The following is an 18492-nucleotide window of genomic DNA, read 5'->3' as shown; positions in this document are numbered from 1 at the left end:
TCCTGCTTACCTGGATGGCTTGATTTTATTTTTTCTAAGATTGCAAACCTTCCTGGCAGGGAATGCTCAATTACTGTTTTTTGTGCCCCTGACTTTGTGTGGTGGAGTCTTTAAGCCCTTTGTGCTCATGTGTAGGTACATCTCGTTCCACCTCCACATGAGTGAGGAGCTGAGCCTGTGCTGTGTTAGTTAAAAGGTTTTCACTAGCTGTTCCTCTTATAAATGGCCTGAAGAAAAATCAGAAAGTGTTTTATAAATGTGTGGCTTGTCCAGCTGTTCCCTCTTGTTTTTCAAGCTGGGAAGTGCATGTCTGCATCCTCCAGCAGCTGTGTTTGGTCTTTATTACAGCCTTTTTCTTGTGACTGAGAGAAAAACCTTCCTTCTTGAGTCTCTGAGTGGTTCAGAGAGATTTTATGAAAGATTAAAATTAGACCCATGTTAACACAGGGCATCTGGGGAGATGAAGGTGAGTTTGGGTCCCACTGAACACTGGGTGTTCCCAGCTGCTGGTATTTTCACTGGGATCTGTTAGAAAAAGCACGTCCTGCCTTATAAAGAGTTGCCTCTGCCCAGCACAGTATACAAATTTATCCCCATTAATAACTGAGGCAAGCAGTACAAGTAAGAGGTGCTGCTGGCACCTGGGGCTGTTTGCATGGAAATCCCTTCCCAGCTTGTTGACCTTTAAAAAGCCAACAGTAAGTCCCCACTAGCCATCAGCTCCATTTGAAACAGGATGGACCTTTGTTATATTTTGTATGTTTTCTCCTCTCCTCCCCACTAGTCAGCCCTCCAAGGCTTTTTACCTTTTTTACTTTTTCTCTCTCCTTTGCCTGTTAGATGATGACAACAGCAACTGTTCAGGTGCAAGGAAAGGGAGTTCAGCTGCCATTCAGAGCTATTGCTGTTGTAATGGGGCTCCCTGTTGTCATGTAAAAGAAGGCACAGGAGAGAGGCTGACATAGATGAGACTTGTTCCTTGGCTAGAGTGGGAGTGCTGCAAGGATGGAACAGCCTGATGAGCAGGGATGCTCAGCTTGTGTCAGGTGTTTTCTGCTGCTTTTAAGTTTATGTACAAGTGGCCTCAGAAGGCTTAGGCTGTGGAGTTGGTGCATGCTCTGTTTCACACCAGGGCCCTGGTCTCCTAGCTGTCCACACTACAGATGTGCAGTTTGCACTTGTGTTGCTGTCTACAGGCAGCTAAATACTTTCTTTGGTGAGGAGCCAGGATGGAACTGAAGCAACAAGGGTGCTGTCCCTAGATAAAGCCTAGGCAGCTGAGCTGCCCTTCATTGCTTGGCCTGGAGGCCAGGCTTGCTCCCTGGCTCTTGGTGTGAAGGCAGTCCTGTAAGCCCCAGTTCCTACTGGATGGGATGCTCTTGAAATTGAGCAGAACTCTGTCCTGCTGTGTTTCTCTCCTCCTGCTTCCATGGTGGGTTTTGGCTGTACTCCTTCATGTAGGTTGGAAGAGAGGAAATCCACTGGAGTTCAGGGCCTCCCTGAGCAAATTCTACACAGGTGCCTGGAAATCTGATTTGCCCCTGGAGTGTGGTGATAGGGAGCAAGAAATGTCTGCAAACTCACTCTTGTATCTGTCTCCAGATTTATGCAACAGGGATGAACATGGTTGCTTTTCTCTGCCCCTCCTCTGATGAATGGGTGGAAGGGATAAATTTTTTTCAGTTTTCTTTGGAGTTCCCCGGGACTTCTAAATAAAGTGTTCTAACCAGCTTAAGAGTGTATGGTCATGCTGCCTGTGTATGTGTGGCTCAGGGACCATTGACTGAGCACTGGAGATCATGAAGATGTGCAAGTCTGCATGTGTTTTGTAAAAATAGATGGACCTGAAAGGAAAAAAGACCTGCTCACATCCCACTAATGTGACCTCACCCTCCAAGCACTAAAGAATCAGGATGGGAAGGACTCCCTACCAGTTGCCTCATACCAATAGTGTACCAAAGACTTGGTATGTGCCTGGGTACTCTAAAGGAGCAAAAAACACGTGTTAGCGGTTTTCACCACAGGAAATTCCAGTGAGCAGTTATCACCTCTCAGAGCAATAGGATAATTGCAAGAGCTTACTGGGAATTCTTTAGGAAAGGCAGAAGGTGGTGACAGTATTTTGCAGAGAGCTGCCACCCATCCCTTGTCCACTTCACTCTCTGGAGTGAACCATTTCTCTGAGCTGGCAGAAGATCTCCCCACTGCTGAAAACCCATGGTGATGGTACCAACATTGTTGCCCAGATTTTGTAAATTAGGGGAATAATGCTGGGGTGCAGTGGACCAAGCTCATTCCTGGATTAATTCTGGAATTTTCTTCAATGGCATTGCTCTGGCTTTGTTCCAGGGATGCTGCCCTGCAAGAAAACAATTAAGCATGGTAAGAAATTAATGAGCCTGATTACTTTAGCTCAGCAAAGATACCGTGCTGGCATTATCATTATGGTTGATTACAGTTGCTTTGTCAGGAGAGTTGTAACTGTACACCACTGGTGAGACCCGAGAAATTGCATTGATAGAAGATACATCATATTGAGGGCTCTCTGAGGTGCTGGGGTTTTTTAATATTATGATGTTTTGTAACTCATTGTCTTATGAATAATATCTCTGTGGGATTCTTTTTTACCTCATAGCTGTAAATAATTGATTTAAAAAAACCCCATCAATAACCCCAGCAAGAAAGAAGAGAAATGTGAATGGTTTTCACATTATTTTGAGGTAGAGTGAGAGAACCTAGAGCTGTGCTGTAGCTGCAAGCATCACCCAGGACCTGCCTCTGCCTTGCTTCAGAGGTGATGCAAGGCCACAGGCTTTGATTCAGTCCTGTATTTCAAGGGTATATCAAGATTTATGTTCCAAAGCAAAATGTTCTCAGCTGAGAATCTGGAGCTTCCTGTTTTACGTTTGCAGCTAGGAGGTTGGCAGTGGGCCTGAGATTTAGGCAACTTGAGTGGTGAGAGGTGTGCAGATGGAGGATTGGTCACTGCAGCCTGAATGTGGCTCCCTGTACTTAGCTGAGCACGTTCTCAGTGGCCACCCAGCCCAGTTGCCATCAGCTTGTCTGGCTGCTGGTCCTGTGGAAAGCAAATTACCTCTCTCACAGAAAGAGAAGCGAGCTTTTGGAACCAGAGCACAGGGAGAAGTGGCTGGGGCCTCCCTGCACTCCTCATGGGGCACAGTTTCTGTTGCTGCAGGAGACAAGGTCAGGAGGTAGATGAACATTTGATTTGTACAGCTTGATCTACATAACTTTTTTTCTTTATTATCTATACTTGCTGCTAGCTGTTTGCAGACTAGACCTGTATTTGTGCAGTGTGTTAAAGGGGCTGTTTGGTGCTGTCCTGTTTTTGGCAGGCCTTGGAGGATGAAGTCCCCGTGGATGTCATTCACCAGCTCACAGCCATTGACAAGTGGTTCCTGTATAAGATGCGCAGCATTTCCAACATGGAGAACATCCTAAAGGACCTGAACAGGTAAAAAAGCCTTGTCCTAGGACACAGCAATTCTTTTGGTAATCCTGCTCAGAAACCTGTGGTAAGCATAGATGCAGTCAATGCTGAGAAGTTGATTCAAGTGCTTGGAATAAACAGTGTTGTCTTAAAACCCAGTTCACATTCTCAGTCAGCAGAAGTTTTTGAGCACACTCTTTTTGGTAAAATAGCTCCTTGGATTATGGAAGCTATGGTTTATTATGGAAAATCCTCAGGATCTCTGAGGCTAAGACTGGGAATGTGGATGGCCTGTGATGAGTAACTCATGTACCTAGGATGGAGTTACCTTTCAAACTCAGCACTGGACTTGTCCTGACTTACTGCACCTGAGGGTCACATACAATGCATTTTATTTCCAGCCTGGACTATTGATTTTTAAGCTTTTCTGCTTTGCTGTGATCATGCAATATGTGTTAGTACTGCTTTTGTACCACGCTTTCAAACACCTATGCTTCCAGATCCATTTAAATATAAATCTTCTTCCTTCAAGAAAAATGACCATATAAAAGCCAACAGGAAAGATAGCGGTAAATTAAAGGAGTGAGCTATATTTCAGTTCAGACTCTTGCTGACTTGAGCTTTCCCTTCATGTTTTACGAGGCTTGGAGAGCCTCCTTGCTGAGTTATTGGCCGAGTGTTGTTGGCTTTTGTGCCTCGGGTATCCGTGGTGCTCACTCGTGTCACCACACGATGGCACTGGGAGCGCAGTGGAGACAGGGAGATCTGAGCCGCTCCTGATTTCACCTGCCACATCCCTGCTTTTAATTGAGCAGCTCTCGCTTGCCCTTGCACCCTGAACAAGCGGGATCTGGAGCCAAACAAAAATAAATGTGGAAGAAAAGGAGTAATGTGATTATTTGCAGAAATCTGTTGTTTGGCTGCAGAAGTTTTTGTGCTCTAACATCTATGTCACATGGCATTTGTATCTGGCCTTTTAAACATGTATGTGCAACTTCTGAGGGGCAAAAACAACATATCCAGAATCAGTTTGAGCTTGTTTGAGTGGCATGCTCTGGAATGAGGCCCCAGAGGCTGGTTGCATCCTCAGCTGTATAAATCCAGCATCACTCCACAGAGGCTGATCTTCCTGAACCCTCCTATATCCCTGAGGTTGCTTTCCCTTTCTCTGCAATGGGTGGCAGAGAAATGTGCTTTTCCCTTCTCTGCAATGGGTGGCAGGTGATTGTAGGACCAGTGAGCAGTAGGTGGTACCATCCTACACAGTTTTTCATCCTTGTGGTGCCCAGGCAGCAGGCTGTACAGGCAGCTTGCTGCAGAGAGCCCTTGCACAGTATCCAGCCTTGCGTTTTTACCAGACACAAGCAGTACTGCGTCCCTTGGAAGTGGATTCTTGCAATTCAAATCAGATCGTGGGTGGTATCATAGAATCACAGAATGGTTTGGGTTGGAAGGGTCCTTAAAGATTATCTAGTTCTAGCCCACTGCCATGGGCAGGGGCACCTTCCACTACACCAGGCTGCTCCAAGCACTGTGCAGCCTGGCCTTGGACACTCCCAGGGATGGGGCAGCCAGAGCTTCTCTGTGCACCCTGTACCAGGACCTCACCACCCTTGGACATTTCCAGAGATCCAGGGCCAGCCACAGCTTCCCTGGGCAACAATGCCAGGGCCTCCCCTTCCCCACAAGGAAGAATTTTTTTGTAATAGCTAATCTAAATCTTCTTTCTGGCCATGTGAGCCTCTTCCCCTTCATCCTGTTGCCTTTTTTTGCCCTAAAAGCATGAGCCAGATACAGTTAGGGTGATAAAAGGGGTTATCTTTGTAAGGATCCTTAGATGCACAATTCACTGGGTGGAAAACACCAGAGATGCACACACAGCATAACATGTATACAATTTTTATAGGTTTTGCAAATTAGCATATCTGACAAGAATCTCCAATTTGAGACATAAGTAGTGAGGTTATTCCCCCCTGGTTCAACCTTCTTCAAATTGCCTGTCTTTTTTAGATAGGTACTAAATTTTGTTTATGAAAATGTGTCAGAGATATGGCTTTGCAGAGAATCTAACCTTGGACCCACAGCTTGGAGCTGCTGGGGAATTTATTTTGTCTTTCTGTCTAATAGAGTAGGTAAAATACTAGCTACAAATACTGTGATAGGCTACAGAGCTAAAAATAAATGTGTGAAGAATACAGGTAATATATAAAAGAAAAAAGGTGGAAATCAATTTGCCATCACTGTCACTCCATGCTCTTTTAAAAATCTCTCTCCATCTTTCTTTATTGGAAGGCTGCAGTTAGGTCACCCTGAATCCTTCCCTTTTCCAGGCTGAACATCTAAAGTATCTTACCCTCCTTCACTCATCAGTGCAGATTTTCACTGCACTAGAATTGCTCACACTTTTGTAAGAAACCTGTCTTACCTCCCAGCCAGCACTGGAGGGAGGGGATGGGCTGTCCAGCTGCATTACATTGAAGGCACAAAGGCAAAGATCCAGGGAAAAACACTTGGGACTTGAACTAAGAGGCCAGTCCAGTGAGCCACATCAGGAAACAGATCTCTGCCATGGCCAGGGGAAAGCTAATTGAGTGATGCAGATGAGACTTGGCACACATGTGCTCTTCCTGCAGCCAGCTGTTTCCAGTCCCCAGCATGCCTGGCACGGGTTCTACCTGTGCTACAGAATAATTTCCAGTTGAAAAGAATGAGGGTTGATGCCATCACTGCTTTAAATCTTTCTGTTAGAGTACAGTTACCAGAACCAGGAGTAGTTGCCCTGTTCCTGGGCATTGCTGCTGGTTACAGGCTGTTTGGATGGATCCACCCCTTCCTTTCTGTCTCTGTGCTGGTTTGGGGATTCTTTGCAGTGAGGTTTTGAGTGCAGTTGGAGTAACAAGTTGATTTGGTCCCTGCAGAGCTGTTGTAGAGACTGGTAACAAGGAGCTGGTCTCTGCCAAGAGGAAATTAATAGCTAGAATGAGTGGGTGTGACACACAGATGGGGAAGGGGGATCAGAGGCAGGTGAAGGCCTTTGAGAGCAGTTCAGGAAGCAGCTCTCACACACCACATGCTGCATTGCATCCTTGCCACGTGCAGGGATTCAGAGGTGAGCAGAAAATCTCACTGATCCATGCAATGGATCTGCTTACACTTGTGAGAGGCTCTGTGGGATAATGCAGTGCTGAGGGAAAAACTTCTGCCCTATAAATATTTGTGCATTCTCTGGGGTGTAGAGGCAAAGACAACTTTTGTAGGGACTGGGAAGAGCACCCTCTGCCCCATTTAGCTTTGTCCCATTGAACTTTTTTCTAGAGAAGAGTTGGTCTGCTGCTGGGTGGGACTGTATAGCTCTGTCTTGTTGCAGCAGTGGTTCCATTTCTGCCTCTGGACTCTCTAGGATGGAGAAGTAGTTGTTTCAGAGATGTGATGTGGCTGCAGCAAAGCAAATGGCCCGAGTTGAATTGGGAAAAGAAAGCTATTTTGAGCATACTTGTGAGAATAACAATACCACAGACATGTCAAACATGTGCCTCTTCTGTTTCTCCTGTGACCTTACTTTTTTTTTTTTTTTTTGGAAACTTACATTTTGAGGGGGTTGTTGTTGTTGTCTGACTAATTACCTTTTATACCTGCAGTGTAATTTTAACTTCAACCTTCCCCACCATGCACAGAAACAAATAAAACCACTTGTACATGTTCACATGGAAAGAGCAAGCACCATCCCATGCTGTCAGTACATTATAGGTGATGCTGTATGAAGCAGTGGCAGTGCATTAGGATGTGCTATTATCTGGGAATTATTTCCCTAGGTTTGGCCTTGCCAGTCCTGTAAGTGAAAATGGGGAAAAGGGCCTGGAGAGACCCTACTGACTTTTCATCCCACTGACAGCTCATGAAAGAGGTGGAAGGCTTAGAAGAAACCTCTAAGGCATACTTGACTAGGCCTAGGTGCAAGGGAAAACCTCTTTTGGAATTTACATCTGTTCTTTGACTGTTTGTAGTGAAGATTTGTTTGCATGTAGCTGTGATTATTTTTATTTGTTCCTAATTTTGGGATCCTTGAAAACAGTGGCTGTGTGCAAGGAGAATGTCAACAAACATGATTAAATAGAGGTAAAGAGGTAGGCAGCTATGGTGAAATCACCACTTAGGCCCAAGTGACATGGGGACAAAAGCCTTGTTGAAAATCAATAGGACTCGTGTTCCTAAGTCACTTAGGTATCTCTGTAGCAGTGGAACCTGCAATTGATTGTATTTGCCATCACTTGAGAGCTGCTAGGGATGGGGGAAAGGTAGAGGTAGTCGGGTCAGGTTCACTGCTGGAGAAAATCCAAGTAAAACCCAGGAAAGCCATCTTTCAGCAGACAGAAGAGTGAGTACATTGCCCAAAGAGGAGCATTTCAGTGTTTATTAAAGGCTGTAAAGTAGAATTCAATTGAGGAAAGAGGAGTATAATAAACCACCATTGTGAAGAGCAAAGCACAGAGATGGTGAGCTTGCAAAGTCTCAAAGACAGCCTGGCAGTGCAGTGACTTGAACTCTGTCACCTGAAATGTCAACTCTTCAAATTAACCTTAATGGAAACAGCAAATCATCTGTTTGGCAGACACTGAACTAGCCAGCCTGCTAACAGGGGGAAATTATGGCACTAATCATATTTTGATAATTTTATGCCATTGAGCTTTGCTTTCAAGGAAGATATGTCCTTGCTTTGTGGGTGTTGTGAGGAAATACCTCCTGGCCTGTTGTGTGCTTGAAAGGAGTAAGTGCAGTCCTGACTGTCACTCTCACCATTCTCAAAAAAGACATGGGCTAATAAAGGGGAAAGACTGGGTGCTCTGCTCAGTTACCCATGGGACAAGGTGTTTATTGCAAAGGCCTTTTGGGAGCCCGTGTCCCTGGGTACCTGCAAGGTGTGCTTTGAAAGCTGTTTGTTGGAAGCCTGGCTGTGGTGGAGCAGGCACAGAAATAGAGGTGCTGGAATGAAAAGCTGGCAGCAGCAGGTGAGCTGGGAAGCACTGCAGCGAGGGACACTCAGACCATCAATAACCTGGGCTCTTTCACAGGGTCTCCTGCACCCCCACTTTTCTCAGCAGAGTTTTTGCTGACCCATGTCCTTTTGGGACAGGCGTGGCACACAGCACTTGTGTGGACATCCAGCAGAGCAGGTGCAGTGATGGGAAATGAGGCTGTGCTGATTTATGCAGTTTGAGCAGCTGTCCCTGACATATTTGTAGTGCTCCTCTCTAGCTAACTGGAAAGATTACTTTTGTCTTCTTTGTGAACTGTAGGGCAGGAAAGGCTTGGGAACAAGTTCAGAATGCAGTACATGAGGAGAATAAAATACAAGCAGCTATTCAGCACTGTTGTTTGTGCTTTGTGTGGATCTAACATAAGATGCTTTCTATTTGTCTTGTAGAGCCACTGGTAATAATTTTGCAGCTGTATTTTCTTCCAAAGCAGCTGTACATTTGTGAAAATGCAATATGTATGTTTTCCTTGATGCAGAGGATATACAGGCATTGCCTCAAAAAGCCATTGGGGAGCCTATGAAATCAGTATTACAATGCTAGGAGCAGGGCAGTCTGTACCATGGCATCCCAGCAAAGACCTCAAAGCTCTCTTTTACCAGGGATAGAAAATAGGTTTTCAGGAAACATCTACAACCCATTTCTTGGCTGTGTTTTGGTGTGAGCTGCTGCTGCTTTAGCTCACTTAATCTTGTGAGTGAGTCATTCAGGTCTTAGGGCACAGTGTGAGGTTCATGTTACTTAAATCAAGATGTCCACAATGAGATTTATTAGCCCAGGGACCAGAATGTTAAAGGTGCAGAGAGCTGGAGTGACAATTGCTCTGTGAATGAGATTTGTTGGTTTACAGCTCCTGCTTCCTTAAACACTCCTTTGATATCTTTTTGTCAGTCATCTCATGTGTTTTGTAGGAGGAGAAAACTGGTAACAGTCTGTCTCCTTGAGAAGAGGAGCAGGGAGAGAATTTATACCGTGATCTCATTATTTTAATTGTAACATGTTGAAAATCTTGTAAAACATCAGAAATAATCAAGGAAACCACTAGGAACCTTGAAGCAGAGCAGGGCAGTGAGGAAACAAGAGAGAAGATGCTTTTGTACATAATTTCAGCCTGAAATTCAGCAGGGTTTTGAAACCCTGCAGGCCTATGACTACTGAGAAAGGAAGAGCTCTCTCAGGACTGGACTTAATGCATTTTTCTTCCAGCACTTCTTACTTTTGGTCCACTCTGCTTGCTACAGTGAAACTGGGTTTAAAGTTAATCTGGGCTTAAATCCCTTCAGACTTGGGAGGAGCTAAGTGCAAGACCTGTGGGCTGAGCTGCTCACCTTTGCAGCTCCTCTGTGCATATCCAAGCCACATTTGTAGCTTCTGGGATGGGGCAGGGAGGAGCCTGTGAGCTTGCAGGGCTCATGTTAACTGGGACACAGCACACTGTAATTGTGTCCCAAATGCTCCCAGCTCAGGCTGTGGCTCTCAGCTCACAAAATAGTCCTGATCCTTTTGATCAAGACCCATTTACATGGGTATAAACTTGGCAACATACCTGAAAAGAACCAGAGGCTGATCTGGGAGACAAAAAGAGTGTTTCTGCTGCTGGCATCTTTATTGGTGGGTCAGGTGAAAGCTGGTCAAGCGGAAGAGAGGGCTCTGCTGAAGTGAGCAGGGGTCTCCTGATAATTTCAATGCTGTCAGTGTTCCTCCAGTCAGTTAATAGATTTACCCAGGTTCTCTGTGCCAGGTGAAAATTTCCTCATTAAGCAGAATTTATTCCATTTTCTCTTATCGTTTATTGTCAAAGAAGTGAGTGGATGGAGTTCCAAAGATGACAGGGTGGAATTTTAAATTAAAAGCAACTAGAAATCAACACTGGAAGCAGAAACAGTCACAAGCAAGGTTGGGGAAAGACTTGTTTTGCTTATAAACTGCAAAATGAACAGAGGACTACAGTTTTTTGAGGAAGTGAACAACCATTTAATAATCATGCCATTGTAGAAAAGTCTAATTGTCTGGGGTTGAAGCCCTAAAACTCCTCACTTTCATGTTGCAAAGGCAAATGTTAGGAAGAGGAGCATTGTAGAAGTCTGAAATCATGGTCATTTACTCTTCCCTCCTTTCAGAATTGATTCTAAGCCAGTGAGGGGGTTTAATCTTTGGAAGACTTTCTGCTCTGTGTAGGAAAAGTAAGTGATGCTCCAGGGGAAAGTGGGAGGCACTGATGTAAGACTGGGTCATGTGATTTGGTGTATCCAGGAATGAGAATTTTTGTCTTTTAGTGCTGGATTTCTGGTGAGCTTGAAGGGTTATTTGCTGTCAAATATTCAGAGATCAGCCTGATTCTGCTCTTGCTGGCTTTAGTGTCTCTAGCTTGTCTAAAGGGCTGTCTCTGAGCAAAGTGGGAATTGCCCCTTAAAAATTGTCAGCCCTTAACCTCTGCATGTCTGTTTTGCTGTCTGTAAGATAAGCATCACCCTATCATACTGTTAGCATGTTTTTATATTATTTCCATGAAAGCTGAGACTAAAATGCTAAAAAATACTAAGATTAGTAAATGGAAATTATTCAGTTACAAAAATGTGTCCAGCATATGTAGAGACCCAGCCTAATTTTCATACCAGTGCTGAGGATTTGCAATTCTCTGATTCAGTTCCCATTAAACATGATGGACCAATTCTGCTCGTTTCTTCTATCATGCTTTAGGACCACCAGAGGAAAAAGTGCATGGAAAAAATGCATGGTTCTATTTCCCCTCTAGGAACTTGTCTTTTCCCTTTTGCATGCTGGTTTTCCTGTAAAAAAACTAGTTACCTTTCTGCATGGATTAGTAAGTGGCCTAACCTAATTTAAGCTGCTAGCCCAAGGCAAATGAATCATGGTGCAAAATAATCACTGCTTTTGTTCTACCATCCCAGCTGGGAGGGAGGGTGACAGTGAATGATATTGTTATAATGAGATACAAGAAATGGAATGAAAACAAGCTGCAAATGAAGGCAATTTGCTGTCTCTGACAGTAATCAAATGACAGCCAGCTATGTGTGTTCCTGAGGCAGAAGGGAAGGAGGGCAAGGGAGTAAACGGCTCAGAAAGAGGCTCATTTTCTTGGGGTCATCAGGTCTACTCATTCACTCTAAGGAGGCTGAGTCCTTAATAGCCAGTGACTGCTAGCATCAGTTTTGACAGAGAATTGGTGGAGTTTGCTGTATTTGCTTCTGTAAAACACACATCTGTGCCTTCAGTTCTGTGTTCATGGTTTGTGCAGGAAGTCCTGCCTCAGAGCTGAGGTCAGAGCAGAATGGGCTGAGAAGAAGTGGAGGAGTTTCTGTGGAGGTGTTGGGGCATGGAAACCATGAGTTTTACTACAGTGGCGTGCCACAAAGTGGGACTTTGGGAAATCCAAAACCTGGGAAGCTCAGCCTGCTGGATTAGGCAGCACTTTTTCACTGAATCAGAGAATGGTTTGGGTTGGAAGAGATCTTAAAGCTCATCTTGTTCACCCTCTGCCATGGGCAGGGACACTTCCCACCTGCCCAGGTTACTCTGAACCTTGTCCATCCTGGCCTTGAACACTTCGAGGAATGGGGCAGCCACAATTTCCCTTCTGACCCTAAGGAAGAGGAGGCTTTGGTGGGGTAAGAACAGTGATGTGGTGCAGGTTGTAGATCCAGGGTGTAGATGGTGCTCTTGCCTGGAGTCCCCTGAGGGCAGAGCAAGCTGTTTGTGGGGTCAAGGTGGGGCACTGTGTAGAGGAGAGGAATTACTGTGAGTGCTTCTTTCTGCAAATTTTCACCAGCTTTCCCTTTCTCCAGTGCTGGTTGCAGGAAGGTGGAGTGCTCTCTTTGCAACTCCAGGGCAAGGAGGGAGGTGGCATTGGGAAAATGAACACATCCTGTCTATCCAGGGGTCTGAACCCAGGAGTTTCTGGTTCCCAGTGCTGCTCTCAGAACAGCTGGTTTGACATTTGTGTGACTCTCATCTGTTTCGTACTAAAGTGACTTTACAGAGGGCAACAGAGCTGCTCCATGCCTAAGCCAGAGTGGAAAATCCAGTCCAATGACTTTTTTTTTTAATGCTTCAGCTTCCTGACATGTTCCAATAAAATGGTCTTACCAGTCTTCTCCCACACAAATAAAATAATAGTATTTCTATTAAAATACCGTTGAGCAAAGGACATAATTCAAAAACTCTGATTTAGGAAAATGGCTTGTTTGTTAATCATTCCATTTTCCTTATTCAGAACTTGCTTGCTCATAAAATATTGATTTATTGAGCAGGCAAGAGTGCTCTTGGCAATGAAGATGTAAAGAAGTAGTACTGATAAAAATACAGGCTTTTAAAAATGTTTTTGCAAAAGCTAAGCTTAGAAAAGGTAGCTTAGAAAGAGAGGGGGAAAGAAACTATAAGGGTGCAGTCAAAACAAAATGGGATGAAGAGTAGAAGAGAAAAGAGTAGAGTAAATGAAGAGGGAATGGAGAAGATGGAAAAAAATGAAGAGCAAAATGGACAGGTAAATGTTGATCTTCAGAAATGGCATGGGGAAAGCAATGTGTTTGAAATAAACAACAAAAACTAGGACTTCTGAAAAGCAGAACCAGGAGAACAAGAATGTATTGAGGTATTGAGAACCCTGGTTGTAAATATGAAATCAAAAAGTTTCCCTGCTTTCCCTGGTCAATGCCCCGTCTCCATTTGCCTAATGCAAGAAGCAACACTAAGGTATGGGAAAGGGTCTATTGAGACTGCTACAAGAAAAACCTACCTTGTGTGTGAGCCTCTAAAGGGCATTTCTGCTATTCATCTCTGAAGTGAGATGCTTTTTCCAAAGACTGGCCATTTCAGAAGGTGGCCAGAACATCTTCAACAACAGAAAGAAAACTTGGTAGGGACAAATTGTGGGCGTGTTTCCCAGCTCAGCACGGTGGTCACAGGGTAGGGCACAGTTATGCCTCTGAATGGCTCATCCCAGAGCTTCAAGAATTTCATGCCTTTGAGTGGAGTGGGCAGCTGCAGTGAGAGGCAGGAGGTGGAAGCACCTACATAATGATTGGTCCAGCCCAGTCTGGTCAGGCCTAGGCTTAAAATTTAGGCTGAGAGGGTGAATGTAAGGGAGATATTAAAATTTGGGCATGGAGTTGTAGGGATACTGAATCCAAAAAATTAATCCCTGTAGGTCCTCTGTGGAGGCTGAAATGGTGAATGACCGTAGAGTTGTTGTGGTGTCAGGGTTTGACATTGCCTAGAAGCCAGGCACCCATGAAAAACCATTAACTTATTCTCCTATGTTAGAGCTGAGCAGAGGTGGGGGAAAGACAAACTAAAAGGCTCATGTGGTGAGATAAGGACTAGGAGAAAACATTCTAAGGGTAAAACAGGCTAAAAACATAAAAGGTATAAGGAAAAATTTATTAACAGAATTAAAAGAGGATTATGAGAACCAAAATAAACCTTTAGAACACCTTTCTCCCCACTCCCAAACCCAGTCCTTCTTTCTTTCTCACTGACAGTGCCAGGAGACAAAACATGGGGGATTCAGTCAGTTTGTCACTTTAAAAAAAAATTTCTAAACTAACACATGGGCCCAGTCAGCTTCTACCAGCCTGATGGATCTCATCATGAGTCACTGATTCCTGCCTCAAAAGTGCAGGGAAAGTAAATGTTTTACTTCTGCCTGCAGACTTTACCACAGAGGTGTTTGTGTGGGGCACCAAGGGTGAAAAAGATGTTTTCTGTTGAGTCTTCTTCCTTTTTTTGCCTTCACATGCATGATCCTATGGCAACTTTATGCAGTTTAGAGACAAGAGCACTCATATATCTTCTAGTTATTGCTGTAAGGCCTCATGCAGAGGTGTTTTTCTTATTTAATCCCAGCAAGACAATTCCAGAGGAGACACTGAGGAGAGCCAAGCAGATGGGGTTCTCTGACAAGCAGATTGGGAAATGCCTGAGTCTGACTGAAGTCCAGTGCCGTGAGCTGAGACTGAGGAAGAATGTAATGCCCTGGGTGAAGCAGGTATGTGAGATACATCCCTGGGCCTGGTGGGGGCTTCCAAGAGTGGCAGGAGACCTCTGTGTCTAGAAACCCCTGGCTCTGTTCAGATGTTGATGTGAGAAGAACACAGTCCACCTATGTGGCTGCTCCTTCTGCACTGCAGGCATCAATGCCATGCCATGAACATTCCCAAAGAGACACTCAGAATATTCTTGTTCAAATTCTTTGTGGCTTCAGGAGAAGGCTGAAAATGCTGGCCCACCATGCTAGGACCATGGAGAGCGCATTTCTTTGCTCTTGGTAGTAAATTTTTACAGGCTAATACTTTATTTGAAGTGTGCTATTGTTATGGGTTCGTTTGCTATTCGTTGTGATTGCATGAGCCTAATGAGCTCATCTGGTATTCATGGCAGTGTCAGTAGGTGCATTTAAGGTATGTTGGTATTAAACTGCCACCAGCTGGTTTTCTGTCCTTAAAGATGATAAAAAAACCCCAAACCACTGTATGTTTCTGAAAGAGCTCATTTGTATCCTCAGGCCCAGGTGGAGGTGCCAAGTCTTTTTCTGTTCTCCAGCTGCTGTTTCTCTTCTGTGGCTCACCTGGCCACAGAAACGTGCCTGGTCTTGCATTGTGTTCTTTCAGCTGCATATGGCACTGCAGTGCTGGATTGATTTTTGTGCCAAGGTTCACTCAATAAGGTCATATTCTGCTTGTGCCTGCCTGTGTGCCTTCAAAGCATATGTTTCTTCTGGAGCCATGAAGCACAAGTCACAGTATTAGCAACAGTAATGAGCGGCAGACACACGGTGCTAATGATGTAAGGTCACATTCTCCATGAATCACAAGGGTTTGGACAGGCAGTGGGGATTCCTGGAAGTGCCTGAAGTTTGGACAGATTTTTAAATGGTATAGCACATCAAAATTCATGTCAAGGCTACTTTCATATTGTTCCCTGTTCAGTAGTCTCTGTAGAAATGTTTCAGATGTTCATTCAGGAAACTTCAGCAGTTGCTGGTGACCCAGATGGACTGGTTACCAAGTATAACATGCCAGGAGTAGTTGACACAAATAGTTTGTGAACAACCTCATGGGCAAAATGTTCTTCTGGGCTCTCTTGTGACTTAATTACATAAGAAATTGTTGAAAACTACATATAAAGGGTGGTTTAAAATCACTCTTGCTTTGTGTACCATTTAATTATCAAAACATGACTTGTATTGTAATATAAACACATAGTAATTGTGCTGCCACTCCACATGATTTCTAAGTGGTATTATGTGTGTGTTTGTATTCAGTGTGGAGTCAGATGGGGTCAAGAGTAGAGTCTGAAGATTCCAGACAGCCTAGTTATAAAAAACAGAAAACCTGGAGGAATCTTTGTAATCTGCTGCACAAACTGGAGAATGAGGGCCTTGGCAAGTAGGGGAGAGTTCCTGGGCTGTGTAGGTGTTTCACCCAAGAGGTGCAGAGCTAAAACTGCAGCTTAGAAAGAGATAGTAGAGGGCTGTGTTGACTGGGCTGCAGGGTTGGGGCAAGGCCAGGCATGTCAACAGCACAGGATGGTTCAGGTCACCTCCTTATGAGGAAAGATATGATGGGAAAATAATAGGAATGAAACAGCAGTAGAAAGGAAAAGAGGAAAAAGAACCCAAAAATCTACATGTAGGAAAGATCTTGCACTGGCCAAGTCACAATCCATGTTTGTTTCTTGTGCAGATTGACACCCTGGCAGCAGAATACCCAGCAGTGACTAATTACCTCTACGTCACCTACAACGGGCAGGTAGGCACCCTCAGAAACAACAGTCCCATTGCTGTCTGCTTTGATCTCTTTTCCCTATTCCATGTTATTTCTGGAATCCTGCAGATGCCTCTGTCTCCATAGCAATTCTTTTGGATGGCTTTACATAAAATCCCCTTAGAGCAGGCCTGGAACTTTCTCTCACTCCAATGCTGATCCAGTGCATTTACTGTTAATGCCCCTGTGTTGTTAAGAGCTGTCACATATCACCTGTACATGCACAGGTAGGTTCTGGGAATGCAGAAGTCCTATTTCCCTTACTCATCTTAACATTATTTTTATATAAACTTCCCAGGTCCTTAGGCTGCTTCAATAGCCATATTAGAGGAGCTGTTTGTCTTCTGGTCTGGGTGCAGCACTACTAATTCCAGGAGAGCTGCACTTGATTTACACTGCAGTGAGCAAGATCAGACTGGGGCCCTGAAGGATCACATTGTTGGGTTTGGGCTCAACACCAGAAACTGTTTATTCTGAAAAGCACAGAGTTAGGTGCTGTGGACTACAGATCCTAATGACTCCTTTGTCTCCCTTCCCAGGAACACGATGTAAAATTTGATGACTGTGGAGTGATGGTGTTGGGCTGTGGACCATACCACATAGGTAAATCTTTGTTACAACTCCTCTGTTCTCCTTGTCCCCTCAAGCCTTCTTCAGATATTCTTGTGGTTCCTTTGTTCCTCTTCTCATATGGTGAAAAAACCCTACAGAGCACAGTGCACAGGACATCAATTCCAAACAGAAGGTTTGTATTTTATACTTTGGGATTTCATTTCACACCCTGAAAAAAGCAGGAGGATTTTATTACTTTTCACTTGGTACTTAGTTGTGATTTCAACAAAATTTTACTGAATTTTTTTTAATCTCACTTTTTTCACATGTTAAGGTCTTGAGAACATCATACCTTGTATAGAAGTTTGTTGCTCCCATACCTATCTTATATGTTTACTGCCAGCTCATGATGATATTGTCACTCTGCATTTTACAGCTGTAAGTGTAGGTGACTCTGAAAATATTTTGATCTCTTCAGCTGCTTTTTGTGTAAGCAATTCTCTTAATGTTTTTTCTTTCAACCCACTCAGATCATTGTACAGAGTAACAGTTTCCTCGTGGCTGTGAATATTGGGTAGACAGACTGCTGAATTCTCTTTGTGATGACTTTCACTTTTTCTTTCCATGGATCTCTCCAAATAGCTTGCAATTATTGACAAGGAAAAAATTGCTTGTTATTCAGAAATATTTCTGCTCTGCATATCCCAGAAGTGGGGGTGGGTTATGAAAGCTGGAATTGAAAACTACATCCATTTGCTTGGCTGGCATTGGAGAGGTCACATGCTGCACTCCTGTTACTGTTTGTAGGACAAGTCTTTTTGAACTCTGTTTCCAGCATGAATGTTGAGATGCCTGAAATCAGGAGCAGCACTCCATGATTAGGCTCATTTTTTGTGAATGATTCTGCTGTTCAGCAGGCTGTGTGGCATGGCTACAAAAATTGAAAAGGATGGCAATGGTATTTCACAAGTTGATAGAATGTGTGTGAATACATTTTGCACTGTTCACCTACATGCAGGTCTGTTCTTGGTCTCATCTGCTCTGCAGCTCTGATTAGATCCATCAAGACCACCTTTGGAAGAGGTTGTAACTAAATAGGCTGCTAGAGGAAACCATTACTTGTAGCTGTAAAATATTATTTTCCTAGATGCAACAGCCAAGTTGGTTTTTTTTTCCCCTTTTTTTTTTTCCTTTGAAAGCAAGTAAGCAGTGTGCTTTTCCTCTATGCTTTCAGTATTGTAATCAGAGTTCAGTGGGATCAACTCAGTGTTCTCTTCCAGGTTAGAAGAGGCTAAATGATTTGGATGGAAGTTAAGCATGTGGCATTATCTTTGTTATTTCCTTTGTCAAAGTTAAGTTTTAGGTTAAAAAGAAACAAAACAACCCTTATGAATTTTATTTGAAAATAGTTGAAAATATATTGCATATGAATAATATGTTCATACTTCTGCAAAGAAATAAAAATACTTGAGGGAAGTGAGGCCATTTCAAAAGTCATGCTGTATTTTGCATTTAGAAAGAAAACTATTCAAACCAAAGTGGGTTTTTTGACACTTCTTGTAAGCTAATATGCCAAATAGAAACATGATGTGAGTCAATGCAGTTACACACTCTTGAACTTCAGTGCTTGCTTTGGCACATCTCTCCTGCACACATGAAGCCTCAGCAGTCC

General features: G+C 43.8%; 1 protein-coding gene across 6 annotated transcripts in view; it reads left to right on the top strand.

The window, feature by feature from the left end:
* CPS1 (carbamoyl-phosphate synthase 1) overlaps nucleotides 1–18492 on the top strand; it is a 105213-nt gene that overhangs the window by 52224 nt on the left and 34497 nt on the right. For all 6 annotated transcript variants that reach the window (XM_064433633.1, XM_064433636.1, XM_064433634.1 and 3 more), the window contains 4 exons: nucleotides 3357–3475; nucleotides 14350–14491; nucleotides 16188–16253; nucleotides 16808–16871. In XM_064433633.1, the coding sequence (XP_064289703.1) occupies nucleotides 3357–3475; nucleotides 14350–14491; nucleotides 16188–16253; nucleotides 16808–16871 (391 nt within the window). The remainder of the gene's footprint in view (nucleotides 1–3356; nucleotides 3476–14349; nucleotides 14492–16187; nucleotides 16254–16807; nucleotides 16872–18492) is intronic.

Source organism: Passer domesticus, chromosome 10 (genome assembly GCF_036417665.1).
Source record: "Passer domesticus isolate bPasDom1 chromosome 10, bPasDom1.hap1, whole genome shotgun sequence".
Taxonomy (NCBI): domain Eukaryota; kingdom Metazoa; phylum Chordata; class Aves; order Passeriformes; family Passeridae; genus Passer; species Passer domesticus.
Note: the sequence above shows the minus strand (reverse complement) of the source record. Positions and strands in the feature narration are given on the sequence as shown.